General features: G+C 39.6%; 1 protein-coding gene across 1 annotated transcript; it reads left to right on the top strand.

The window, feature by feature from the left end:
- The first annotated feature begins 3,810 nt into the window (after positions 1-3,810).
- On the top strand, positions 3,811-11,854 carry LOC128735488 (serine protease snake-like). The gene is made up of 3 exons (XM_053829972.1): positions 3,811-4,043; positions 4,109-4,365; positions 11,520-11,854. Exons 1-3 carry the CDS (start codon positions 3,811-3,813, stop codon positions 11,852-11,854), a joined length of 825 nt encoding a protein of 274 aa, XP_053685947.1.
- Positions 11,855-13,635: the final 1,781 nt, after the last annotated feature.

Genomic DNA, 13,635 nt, shown 5'->3' with positions numbered 1-13,635 from the left:
AGAGAGAGAAAAAACTGAAGAGAAAAGAAGAAAAATGAGAGGAGAGAAGGCAAAACGATACAAAAAATGAGAAAACTTGGACAGAAAAGGAGAAAAACGGAACAAAAACTACGGGATAGAACATGAGCAAAAGTAAAGCATAAAACATAGAAGCATGAAAATTGAGAAACGTGAATAGAAAGGAAGTAAATTGAGAGAAAAAACGAAAACAGAAGACAAACGGGACAAAACGACTAACAGAACGTGACAGAAAAAGAGGAGAAGCAGGACACAATAACGCAGGCTGAAGGACTGTTCGAGTTTGGTGAATCTACCGTAAAATTTGTGCAAAAATTGCAGAGAACTGACTGGATATAATATTAATTTGTTGACTTGTGCTTTATGTTTCATTAAGACTTAGTCAGATGAATATAATTTATAATGAATAAATAAATAATAAATAATAAATAACAGGAAGAACGGAAGATGAAAACAAACAAAAAATAGAAAAGGAGCTAACGAGACAGAAAACGAAAAACGCGCTTGAAAAACGTAGATAAAAGACGAAAATCGGATCACCAAAGACAAAACCAAGGATTTAAGAATTGAAACGGGTGAAAACGGGACAGGAAAAGAAGAAAACGAGAAACGCGGGTAGAAAAAAGAAAAAAACGAGGGCAGAAAGGATGAAACGAGACAAATAGAGTGAAGAGGGACCTGACAGAATAGGTGGGAAACGGGAAAGAAAAAGAGGGAAAAAAGAAGAGGGAAAGAAGAAGGGGAAAACGGAACAGAAAACAAGAGAAACAGAGTAGAAAAGGCGAGAGGAAAAAAACTGACAGAGGAAACGAGAAATGAGATCAAACGGTATGTAAAAGGAGAAAAATGGGACAAAAAGAGAATGGCAAATGGGAACAAGATGTGACAGAAAAAGAAGATAAGAAAAACAGGTAAAATGAACCAAAAAAGAGGTGAACCTGCTGAGACCTGCTGAGGAAACCGAACTGGAAAGGAAAAAAAAGAAGTCGAAAATACAATATACCTGATAGAGAAGAAGAAAAAACTTGTCAGCTAAAAGAAACTAAATAGACAACAACGAAAAACGAAAACGAGAAGAGCTAGAAAAAGACGAAAACTATAAACGAAAAAAGAGAAAAGACGGAAAATGTGAAAAAAATTATGAGTGAAATGAGTGAGAAATAAGTGGAAAAACCAGGACAGAGAATAAGAAAAAAAGTGACTGGAAACGACGAACAACGGAACAATGAAAAAGAAATCACGGGACAGATTAAAAGAAAAACGAGAAAAAAATTTTGTTGCAATCATTTTCAAGTGATTTTCAACAACAAAATGCATATTAAATTAAAATTAAAATTACTGCATGGCATCACATACTAATAAGAGTAAATATTTGAAAAAATATGACAATCGAATTGTTTGCTAACTCCGCTAGTTCACTATTTTTCATAAAACATTCCTATTGGCAACGGTGAGACACAGAGTCGTGGGTAACACTGAAACATAGCTTTTGCCAGGCAAATTTTTTTGAAAATTTTTTTTTGTGTTCAATAGCAAATCAATCTATAGGAATTGACTGTAAATGAATTCTGAAGTGTAAGTTAAAAGTCAGATGTCCAGGATTTGTCCTCTAAATGAGCATAAATGTATGTGTGAAAATAATCGGAATTTTCAATCATACCCATAATAATGTATGCTTTATAGACATGATAAACAACACGACACAATAAACATGTATTTTCTTACCCAAAAATATGGTTCAAATCGATTTCAAATTGGTGTCTCAGTACGCAATACTCGTTGTCTCACTCTTCCCACCTATTGGTTAACAGTGAGACAAAAATACACCTCCACGTTTGTTTTTGTAACTAATTTAGCTTATAACCAAAATGGCTGAAACTTTTTTTCAGGTAACTAGAAGGATATACCTTTCAAATAGATTGAAGAGCGCGTTGGTAGCTATCACCAAAAAAAAATTAAAATTTTTGGAAAAAAAGTGTCTCACTGTAGACGTCTCTCCCCTACATAAAAAGGAAAAAACGGAACTAAAAGTGGAAAAATGTAACTGGAAAGAGAAAAAAGAACCAGGAGAGAGAAAAACGAGTGAGAGTGTAAGACAAAATATGTTAATCCAAATTTCAGGTAAAATTTTGCATGTAATTTCGTGTCCATGTCGAAATTCAAGGCTAAATTGATGTCCAATGTCAAGTCCAACTTCAAGTCCAATTGCGTGTCCAATTTCAAGTCTAATTTAAATGCAATTTAAAGTCAAAGTATTTAAAGTAAAGTGAATTATAATTTCAAGTAATTTGAAATGTAATTTCAAGATTGTATTGAATAATAAATTTGATTACTGCTTTTAACACTTTTTTACCAACTGTTACCTGCAGTCCTAAACTGAGTTAACTGGATGAATTTTGTTCATCAGGCTTTCTATATCTTGGGACGTGACTTAATAACTGATAATAATAACTGAGCTGTAATTTAATTAACATTTAACATACTTGCTGTTATTTAGGCGTTCTTATTGGATAATGTAATGGCCTAACATTATCCAATAAGAACGCCTAAATAACAGCAAATATTTTATAAAGTTTTTGTCCTTCCGGTGTTCGGTCACTGAAGGGGGGGGGGGCGAAAAAAAAACAAAGTGAATTTTTTAATCGAGCAAAAAAAAACATGGATTTTAAGAATTTTTATTTAAGGTTTAAACGTGAAAATCGAATCTATTCTTGCTTATAATATATACGTTATTATTTTCTATGCAAAAATATACGAAAAAAGACAAAAACGAAGGAAAATTTTTTTGGACGATTTTCGGAAATTCCATTGTTCGAATTTCCATTTCTGTTTTGTGCTAGAAGCGTTAATTCAACTCGTACACTCATTTTTCGAGTTTTTCAGACTGTGGAGCCCACAGACAATTGATTTTATAAAAATAAATTTGACTCATATCCTACAAATTATTTTTTGCCCCCCGATTTTTCAAACCAATTTCCAAGGGGGGGGGGGGGGGGGTGACAAAAACTTTAAATTTGATTTGCAATGGCCTTATTATTCAATCTAGAAAACAAATTTTTCTATCACAGAAAAAAACTTATAGAAATTGAAAAAGAAGCCTATTTAATAACCATTACTTATGACGACATATTAATTCATACTTCTTGCAAATTCATTTACAATAATTTTGCTGTCAATTTGTCACCTTGCCACACAGAAGGTAAAAAAAGTAAGGTACAAATTTCTCTACTATATCTTGACTTGGTTTCAACCTAACTTAACTTCCTAATAATCTAATTGTGAAATTCTGCAACTCATCATCGGCCGATAGAGGAGATAGAGAGAGAGAGAAAAAAGAAACAGCAAACCGGACCCACCCCTACCGTCGTGCTTGTTTACCCAAACAAATGCTTCGAATTCTTGCTTCGGTGGTCATCCAATCGGCCGACCAATCGCGGGGAGCCTTCCGCTGCAGAGCTTTACGGCGGTAGCATATATTCTTGCATTTTTATGTAGAGTACACGAGCGGACGACAACAGCAGCAGCAGCAGCAGCAGCGGTATCATCTCCCGCCTAACTAGGATGAGGGAACAGGTGGCTCCACGGGCGGGTTAAGTGGGGCGACGGACGACGAAACGAACGAACGTCGACTAGAGCGGCTTGCGAACAACACTTTTGCGCCCTGCAGCAGCCCGAGCGCCAAAACGTGAATCATTCCAAGTTGGTAATTGGTCGAGTACTGAAGCATTTCAAAAATCATCCAGCAAGTGTTTGCCCTCGGTACCTACCGGTGAGAGATAGAAAAAAATCAGGATGTCAGCTGCATTCTTGCCTTGGTTGCTCCTCGTGGGTCTTACGGTGTGCGAAGGTTTTCCGATGATGGCGTACATTGTCGGTGGATGGATAACCAACCAGGGCGCGTATCCACATATGGCCGTGCTAGGGCGCCCGAGAAACAATGACTCGTTCGAGTGGTTCTGTGGCGGATCGCTGATTTCGGCCAGATACGTGCTGACTGCAGCTCACTGTGCTAATAGTCAGATGTCGTAAGTAACAAATAATTACAACTAAGTGAATATCCTTCATGATTATTTCTTTGATCTGATTGCAGGGATCCCCCGCTAGTGGTGCGTCTTGGCGAGTTCGATCTCAGCACGGATGACGATAGCGAGCATCAGGATGTGGCTGTCGCTAGTATAGTGCATCATCCGGCCTACAATGGCGTTCAGGCTTACAACGATATCGCACTGATCCGGATGAATCAGACCATAACCTTCAGCCGGTTCATACGACCGGCCTGTCTGTGGCAGCTTCAAACATTGCCCGATGAGCATCTGACTGCGATCGGCTGGGGCCGGCTGGGATACTGTGAGTATGAGAATGGGTTTTCTGTTTGTGTCCACGAAGACTTGGTTTATCCCGAGTCAGCTGGGGGATTTCTTATGTTTGATAACGATTTATCAGTGAATGGAATACGTTTTCACAAATTAGCTTATGCCATCATCGTTTGATAATAAGTCACGTGACGCGGGAAGTTTAAAGCATTTTTTCACGACGTTAAATTATCGCACGCGTTCCGCTGGACAGTGGAAGCACGTTCCCACTTCTGGAACGATGATTTAAGCGTTCTATAGCAGTTCGAAAGCAAACAGTGCAGTGCAGTGAGTGTCCACTGACTGGGTGTGTTTCAAGTGTTTTCTGGGTATAGAAAAAGTCAATGAAATTTGCTTAGTCTGAGCAATCAATCGGCCCCTTATCGCTAGCGGTCGTATTTGTGTTTTTATCAGAATTCATTCGTTTTCGTTCATGTTTGTTTTCCCGGATAAACTCATCAAGTTTGTTCTGAAAAACGTTCAGCAAGCTGTAGCATAAAGATTTGATAACATCTCAGTGTAGATTTATGTGGATAATTTTGATTTCAATTGGACACATTCATTTTTTTTATTGTATGCCAGTAGGGCATTGGGTTAAAAGGCCACTGCGACAGACTTAATGATCGTGTTTTGTGGCAGGCCCCGATGGCTGGACACAGTTTACTCATACTTATTGATGGAGTTGAGCAGGATAGTTGTAATCTTGTGCCCCAATTCGGTACTAGGGTTTATTTCTAATTCCCGTTGAATTCACTAAAAAGCGATTATTAAAGCATTTTATTCAAATTACGCAACTAACTTTATATCTTAAATTCGTCGTACCGTTTTAAAATCCGTCTATCAAAATTTTTCATCGTCCGAACTAAAAATAACAATAATTTTTACGAAGCTAGCGCGCATGTATTTATGTAGGACGGCATGACAAATGTTATTCTGCAAATTTTCTGGAGATTATGCAAGTTTTCCCGGCTGCAGAATAACGACAATGCGTTGCGTGAGTTATTTTCATATTATGAATGACGGAAATTGAAACGATTAGTCGACATTTTCTTCTTCGTGGCACGAAAAAACGTAGGAAATTTGGCTGCTAGGAATTCTTTAATTAAAAAATGCATTCAAATAGATCTCAGCTCACTTTGATTGATCGCCTATGATAGACAACAAACTAAAATATTAGGGAATAACTAATTTTGCATTGTCTGTCATAAAAATCGCTGATATTTTTACTAATTTGTGTTGGATAGGACGGGAATAGGCAATTACGACGAAGCAGCAACATACCCTACTCCAAGATATTTGACAGTGTCTGAAAGTTTTAAAAGTGTTCCGTTCCTTTTACAAATCTCCCTTTTTGATAACATTTCGCTAATCCAATGGATAATGGATATATCGAAACCACGTTTCGTCATAGCCGTGATCATTGAATTATGAGATGAATTGTCAAATGCGCCTTCGTTGTCTAGGAAGGCAGCTAGTGAAATTTCTTTAGCTTCAAAAGACTTTTCTAGTTTTTTTTACAACATTTTGTACTGCGATTATTGAAGATTTGCCTTCTTGATATGCGAATTGATATTTGTTCAAAGGATCCTTGATGACTTTAAATGCTCATCAATTATTTTTTTCATTGTTTTTAACACAACAGACGGTAAGCTTATCGGCCTGAAGGATTTTGCGGAAGTTTTATCCTTCTTATTAGCCTTCGGAATGAACGTGACCCATACTTGTCGCCATACTGTTGGCATATGACCTAAGTATCAGGCTTCATTGAAAAAGGTTTGTTAGAATAGGTGTTAAAACGCCTTGCCCTTCTGTAGTAGTACAGGAAAAATTCCATCCCTACCCGGTGATTTGAAGGGTTCAAATGTGTCAATCGCCCACTCAACCTTGCTTCTCGTAAAATTTCTTTGACCAAAGTACAAGCATCATTCCTGTTTCTATCTAACCCAGTTATTTCATTCGCTATTTCGTGAATGTCTGTCCCGGTTTCAAGATTTACAGTTCTCAGTGCCGTTGCACTTTGGTCTCCACATGTATTAATGATTGAACAGGGGAAATGTGTTTTCATCATTAACTCTAATGTTTCTTTAGTTGAGTTAGTAAAAGAGTCATACTCTTTTTTTAAAGTGCCTAACCGATTAGAATGATCTTAAGCGAGGATTTCCTGCAATCTAGCAGTTGCTGGAGTATATTCAATGTTTTCACAAGTGTGCCTCCAGTGAATCCTCTTTGATATTCATATTTCCCTAGTATAGGCAGTGAGAGTTTGTTTATACTCCTTCCACTGTTGTGTCCGTTTTGCTCGGTTAAATAATTTCCGAGTTTTCATCCTAAATTTCTCCCAAGGTTTGTTCCACCAAGGTACATCTCTATTCGTAGAGCGTTCCTTTGCAGGACGGCTTTCGGGATGAGCTTGTTGGATCAGGTTTGAAAGTTGTTTTGAGTTGTCCTCAAGTGCTTTACATGTCCTTGAGCAGCCTTTCAAGTTTTTGACTCCAACCTTCAGTTTCAAATTATACTAATCCCAGGTTGTTTTCCTGGGGTCTCTTATAATTTCCTTAAGTTGTTGATTAGCTTCGTAATCAAATATGATTAGCTTGTGATCGGACAAGGATTCTTCATTCAATACGTGCCAATTTTTTTATTTTATCAGTCATCGTTGGACTGCATAGTGTTAAGTCAAGTACTACTTGGCTTATTGCGTTTACAAAAGTTGGCATGGTGAAGATTCACCTAAACAAATTTAATATTTCTTCTTTGTGGTTTTATATGATTTGTGGTACGACCGGGCTGTATTGGGTTTAATCCTGCACCGTTGACACCACTGGATCCTGGGATTTGACTGATTATATCAACATAGCCAGTTTCCTTTTGGGTCTTATCGATGTCAGGGTCATTCCTGAGCGCTGATCCTTCACTTGATTTGTTATCTATAATCAAATTAGAAGTTTCATTGATTGTTTCCATCTCGATGGCTTTAATTTGCTGGGAGAAATAGTCAACTGTCCTTTACCAGGTTAGAACAGAGAGAGCAAATTACTGCCCGGGGTGCCTTGGTAACATGAAAGCTCCGTTCGACCTTGGGAGACTTAATTAGACCCCCCCAAACATTCATGCTCAGGCACGGGTCGCGTTACACCGAGGATTGGGGTCCTCCTCTGCAATTTGCTCAGAATGCTTGCTTGCTGCATTGGAGTGAAAGTGTTTTACAAGATTTGCTGCGGAAGAGACTCGATGTGCGATTCCGGATGGATCCACCACAAATTTGCCATGGAGCCACCCGGAGCCGCACGCCGAGCGACAAATCTTAACACTCCTCCTTTATCCTGGCTTGTGACAGACAGCTCGGGTCCCGATCCAATTTCACCATCACTTGTTCACTCTTTTTAAGGGAGCCACACGTGACGGTTCATCAGCGAAGGTCCGTCACTGGCGAAGTTCAGTAAGGATTACAAAGTACTTAGAGTACTAGAGAGTAATACAGAGCAACGTGATGTCACGCCAGTTACCGCATTCAGTTAGGTCTTCTTTCTTAGGGACTTTGACTAATATGCCCTGCATTCAGTCGACCGGAAAAGTTTCGGTTTCCCAAATATTGCTGAAAAGCTGATGCATCATCTGGGCTGACAAAGATGGGTCAGCTTTGAGCATTTCGGCTGAAATACGATCTATCCCTGGCGCTCTATTGAATTTCATACTCTTGATGGCTGCTACAATTTCATCCAGCGATGGCGCCTCCGAGTTGACGCGACTAATTCGAATAACTGTAGGCGTCATACGCTGCTGGTTTTGTTGGTCTCTGACATTTGAAACGCGGAAGAGTTGTTCAAAATGTTCAGTCCATCGCTTAAGCTGTTCTGTACGGTCAGTCAATAGCTGACCAGCTCTGTCCTTTAGCGGCATCTTTGTATTCATCCTGGCACCACTAAGGCGGCGAGAAATATCGTACAACAAACGGATATCACCATTGGCGGCGGCGGTTTCCCCTTGTTCGGCTAGGGAGTTAGTCCAGGCTCTCTTGTCCCGCCTACAAGCATGTTTAACAGCCCTCTCCAGTTCGGCGTATGGTTGACGGGCAGCTGTCTTAGCCGATCTGGTCCGCGTTCGCTCAATGCCGGCTTTCACCTCTCTCCGCTCGTCGATCTTCCTCCAAGTTTCATCCGAAATCCACTCCATTCACCCGCTGCGCGCTTTGCCGAGGGTTCCATCACTGGTCGTGATGAAGGCGTTCTTGATGCCGGTGCATTGTTCTTCGACGGTTCCACCAGGTAGCAACTCCGAGGCTCGAGAGTCAAGTTGTTCGACAAAGGCCCTTTTCACCTCAGAATTCTCCAATCGACGGATGTCGTAGCGGCACCCGACTTTCTCCTTCCGTCGTTGGACACGTGCGACGCGCAAACGTCTCTCAGCGATAACAAGATGATGATCGAATGCAATATCAGCGCTGCGTTTCCGGCTGATGCAGATGTGGTCGATTTGGTTTTCTGCTCGGCCGTCGCGGGAAACCCACGTGACTTTATGCACTGGTCTATGGGGAAAGAGCGATCCACCAATGACCATGTCGTTATTACCACAGAATTCTGTAAACAGCTCTCCGTTTTCGCTCATCTCTCCTAGGCCATGGCGTCCCATGACGCTCCGCGTTGTTTGAGTCAATCTTCGCGTTGAAGTCGCCCAAGTGGATTTGGATGTCCCTCTTCGGGATTTTCTCAACCACGCTGTTCAGCTGGCTGTAAAAGCTCTTTTTTCCTGCAGGTCGGCAGCAGCTGTTGGCGCATAGCACTGGATTGCTGTAAGGTTCCTAACCCGTGTTCTGAATCTGGCAACGATTAGTCGCTCGTTTGGCGGTTCCCACTTCATCATCCAACTCCTCTTTCTCGAGTAGCATTTTCACCTCGTATGCCAGAGTAGAGCAAGACTTGCCCGAACAATGCCCTGTGCTCGCCAGTACCCGGCCATCGGACCTCGCTCAGCTCCAGGATTTCAAGCTTCAGACGGCTAGCTTCCCTTGCAAGTTGATGTTCCGATTCGTGTCCGTGTTTTCATGCTAAAGGTCGTTGCCAATTTCTTCTTCCATTTTCATTAACTTTTTATGTTCCGGTACAGTAGGCTGTTGACCTAAGGTTCTTATCCCGCTGATGGAGCAACCATAAGAGTACAATAAAACTCACATTGTTGCTTGGGATGCCAAATTTGGTTCCATTTGCTTGATGAGTTCTCGAGTTTTAAGGAAATTTGGTTTCATTTGTATAGGAGCCCCGCTCTTATGCTCCCTTTGAAATTGCTCTCTTACCCCTCCATAAAATTGCTGGTCATTTTATTTATCCAACGACATATAAATTGTTCAGTTTCGTTCAGTAGTTTAGTAGTTGTTAGCATTTGAAATCTTTCATTCAAACGTTACGCTTCTATTTTCGTTTTCACAAAGTGCTACCCAGTCCCAGTATAGTAAACAAAGACGTAGTCCTACGTCAAAAATGAATTAATGACAGCAAACGATCAAGAATTTTCAAATCTACATTTTACTCTAATCAGGCCACATAAATGTTGCAAACAGCCAGATATGATTTCGAACGATTGATAGCTATAAAGCATACAGAGCAGCAAACTTTGATCGCGTTTTTCTCGAAATCAGAATTTTGTGGTTTGGTTCGGTCTGACTTAACACCGACCATTTAATAAAACGTCACATACTACTAAATCACTAACAAATTTCATTGGTTGCTGTGATTTCAAAGATCCGATTTGACAGTTCGTGTAACGCTTGAAGCAATCATGAAGAATATTCATAAAAATACTTGTTATAGTTCTTCATATTTTTCGGTACAGTCATGAAATCATGGGTTATAGTAATGATTTCATAAAATTTCAAGCCCAATGTTTACATCATTTTTTATTGATGGAAGCAAAAATAGATTTCTTTCCGTGTAAGATATCGTTCCCTAGACGGTGCCTAACATAATGTTCACAGTGGGTTTTCCCATGTTCGGTCACTTTTTAACGACAAGGTCGTCAGAGTCCATTTATGGCAGTCAGCATGGCACCGAATATCACCCTTCCCTTCCCTTCTTCAGTGTATCAACATGCTCCCATAGACTCGGGAAACCATCACAAAAATATAAAATTAGTTCAACTAACCTGCTAGCCGTAATAAGATCTTGCAACTCGAAGCACTAAACATTGCATTCTATAGGTTCTATTACTTTTTCGGTCATTAATTACATTAAATACTGAGATTAGTATCCAATTAATATTCATCAGTATAGTTTCACTTTTTCGCCGTCGGTTTTTGATTAATTTTTTCGGCCGTTTCAGTCGTCAAATCACTCACGAAACTTAACTTGAGGCACAAAAAACTTTAATTTACCATCCGAACAGTTATTTAGAGAGACATTAATTATTTTGCCCAAATTGTTCACTTGAATTGATAGGAAAAACTTCACTTCGTTTCGATTGCAATTCCGAATCCGCGACCGTCGTTGTTGTATGTTGCCAAGGGAACGGACGTTTATATGGAGTGATGCCAACGTAAACATTTGAGCATGAAATTGACCAATTATTTTCGCAATTAAATTAAGGGTCGTAGTGCGTCGATAATATACTTATAAAATTCGCCGTTAACAACATTTTATGTGATAGAATTACTGTCGGATCTAGTTCAACAGCAAAAATAAATACTGGATTCTATGTTTCATAATTGTTCATAACAGATTATTACCTACTACTAGCAGCTCTATTCTCAACAAAACGATAGTGGCAACAAGTACACGTTTAGATAGCTCCATCAATCGCAAACGGTTGATGCTTGCTATATTTTATAATTAACCTTTCCAAAGTGGCATCTCAAAAATATCGTATTTTTTACGTAATAGCAAGCGATCGCGTTTTTGAGATTTGGCCCCAAGTCTCCAATGACATGCAAATTACTCTAATTTTGTTAGAATCCGGTTAGAATTGTCGGTCAGACATCATCCAACTCAAACGAATTTTTTGCTTGCGTCTGTCCGACATCGTTCGAATAAATAGCGCCAAATAGCGAACTGAGTTTAATTCATTACACTTTATTTTAGAATTGTTAAAAAAAATTCCTGAAAATCTTTTGTTCCATCAAACCACACTGATTTTAGATTATTTCAATTTTTTTTCTCTTAGATGGTGATCAACCGGCAGAACTGCACGAGGTGGACCTACCGCTGGTCGATCAGAACGAGTGCAACCGGTTGCTGTCCAGCCCCCCTAGCCGGCGGCTCCGACAGGGCGTGCTGCCGTCGCAAATCTGTGCTGGCGAACTGACGGGCGGCAAGGATACGTGCGAAGGCGATTCCGGTGGACCACTGCAAGTACGCTCGCAAGATCCGAGCTGTCGGTACGACATTGTCGGAATTACCTCGATCGGTGGAATCTGCGGAACGGCGCGGAAGCCCGGTGTCTATACGCGGGTTTCGTACTACATACAGTGGATCGATTCGATCGTGTGGAAGAAATAAAAACTGTAATGTTGATGTTCGTTCTTTTTTTCCGTCCGTTGAAACTTTGAAAGTTGTTCGTTGTTCGGCATCCGCGCGACGTGACTGGTTCATCTTAACTTTCCGAATTTCGGCTGGTGTCGTCATGAAAATCTCTTCAAAGTTTGTTCTCCGTTCTCCGTTTGTTTTCGAATGGCAGTGATCGCTAAAATAACCATAAACAACAAACATTACACATTTAGGCAATTTATTTTCCTCAACAGAAAAGAAGCTTCACTTAGAGTGAAATTTGAACAACAATAGTTTTTTTTCTTCGTTTGTTTGGCTTTTTGTTTTAATAGTATCTGTACTTGTTTTGCTTCTGCTTCTTTCGGTTGCGTTTTTTTTCTTTTCTTCTTCTTTCTTTTAAATTGTTTACTGTGTTTGTTCTGCACAATGAAGTATGTCTTTGAGAAGTGTTTTTGGAAACTTGCAATCTTCTACACGTTTGGTACATCGTAAGACTTAAAATAAATCCGCTTTGCTTAAACTCGCGCGTGGCATCCAGATTCGTTACCGGTTTAAAACTAGCAGTTAAAACATTGAATCTTTTAAGTAATTTCTAGAGCATTATGCCGCCTCGCAACGTCATGAGCATTTTCTGTGGCTGTCCGTCCGACTCCACATCCACATCCATTCATTCATTCGGCTCGCCGGCTTGACTTGACTTATTTCACTTGTGATATCGAATACAAATAAGTTAAATGTTTGCCTTTGCTTTGTTGACGTAACATACTCTAATGGTAATTCATAATCAGCGCAAACTGTGTGTTTGTTTTTTAATTCCATTAGTTTTCCTTTTTGTTTATTTTCTTTTTGGCATTCTGTGATAATTATCCTTTGGTTTTTTTTACTCACAATTACTTAAGATTAACAATCAATAAAGTACACAATGTTTTACGGAGCTAAAAAGGGGGCATTGTTTGTAAGTTCAAAGCCTTCGGAAACTTATCTCGAACATTATGTATTGTTTGTGTTAGGCATTTTTGTTTAAATCTCACCAAGCAAAGCAGACGGGGAGGTGCGTAGATGATGAAATGATTGGAGGAAAATTTAATCAGGTTTTTTTTAAGGTAATAAAGGAGAGAATAAGGAGGGTTTTGTTTTGTTTTACACATTGCTTGTGTTGCCTTTTGTTTGCTTTGGTTTTTGACTCGCACTAGCAGCAGCGGATGGGCCGCGTTCCGACTCACTTCGCACATTAAACTAACTAATTTATGAACTAACGAACGAATCAAGTTTTTAGAAAACTCGTAACAATAATTGAACTAGACTTGTTGATTCTATGTGAAAACCAGTTTCATCATATTAGAGTGTAACGAAAATAAATAAGCATTTTAACTAAAAAGCTTACGGGGTTAAGGTGGATCGCTCCGTTGAACCGTCTCAAACGTCAACGTAGTGAAAAGTTTTTTTTATGACCTCGAATAAGAAAACAAAACACTCAACAGGGTAAAAACAATTTCTAACTAGGAAACTTAAAGCTAGTCGTGTAAAGCTAAATCAGGACCTAATGCTAGTTGTTCGCGATGCGCAGGGCCGTGTTCTTTGGATGCAGCCTCTTTAATTATTGTTAATTATCCTCGCAGGGTAACAGGATGGAAAATAAACACAAAGACTGTTTCAAGCTTCTTTTAGTTGAAAGTAGCAAAGGAAAGCAATCGTGTTGCTGTCAGATTTTACCAAACCAGAAGGAAGAGGGGCGCTTTTGTTTAGCTACTCAGTTGTTGCCAGTTGCTATGACAATAATCACTTTGTTTTGT

The sequence above is a fragment of the Sabethes cyaneus genome, chromosome 1 (genome assembly GCF_943734655.1).
Source record: "Sabethes cyaneus chromosome 1, idSabCyanKW18_F2, whole genome shotgun sequence".
NCBI lineage: Eukaryota > Metazoa > Arthropoda > Insecta > Diptera > Culicidae > Sabethes > Sabethes cyaneus.
This window is presented reverse-complemented; position numbering and strand designations above follow the sequence as displayed.

Bases quoted from the DNA above. Each gene is read 5' to 3' on its own strand.
- LOC128735488 (XM_053829972.1), top strand. From the start codon at position 3,811: ATGTCAGCTGCATTCTTGCCTTGGTTGCTCCTCGTGGGTCTTACGGTG. The intron at 4,044-4,108 runs GTAAGTAACAAA...ATCTGATTGCAG, and splicing joins TGTGCTAATAGTCAGATGTC to GGATCCCCCGCTAGTGGTGC. The intron at 4,366-11,519 runs GTGAGTATGAGA...TTTTTCTCTTAG, and splicing joins CTGGGGCCGGCTGGGATACT to ATGGTGATCAACCGGCAGAA.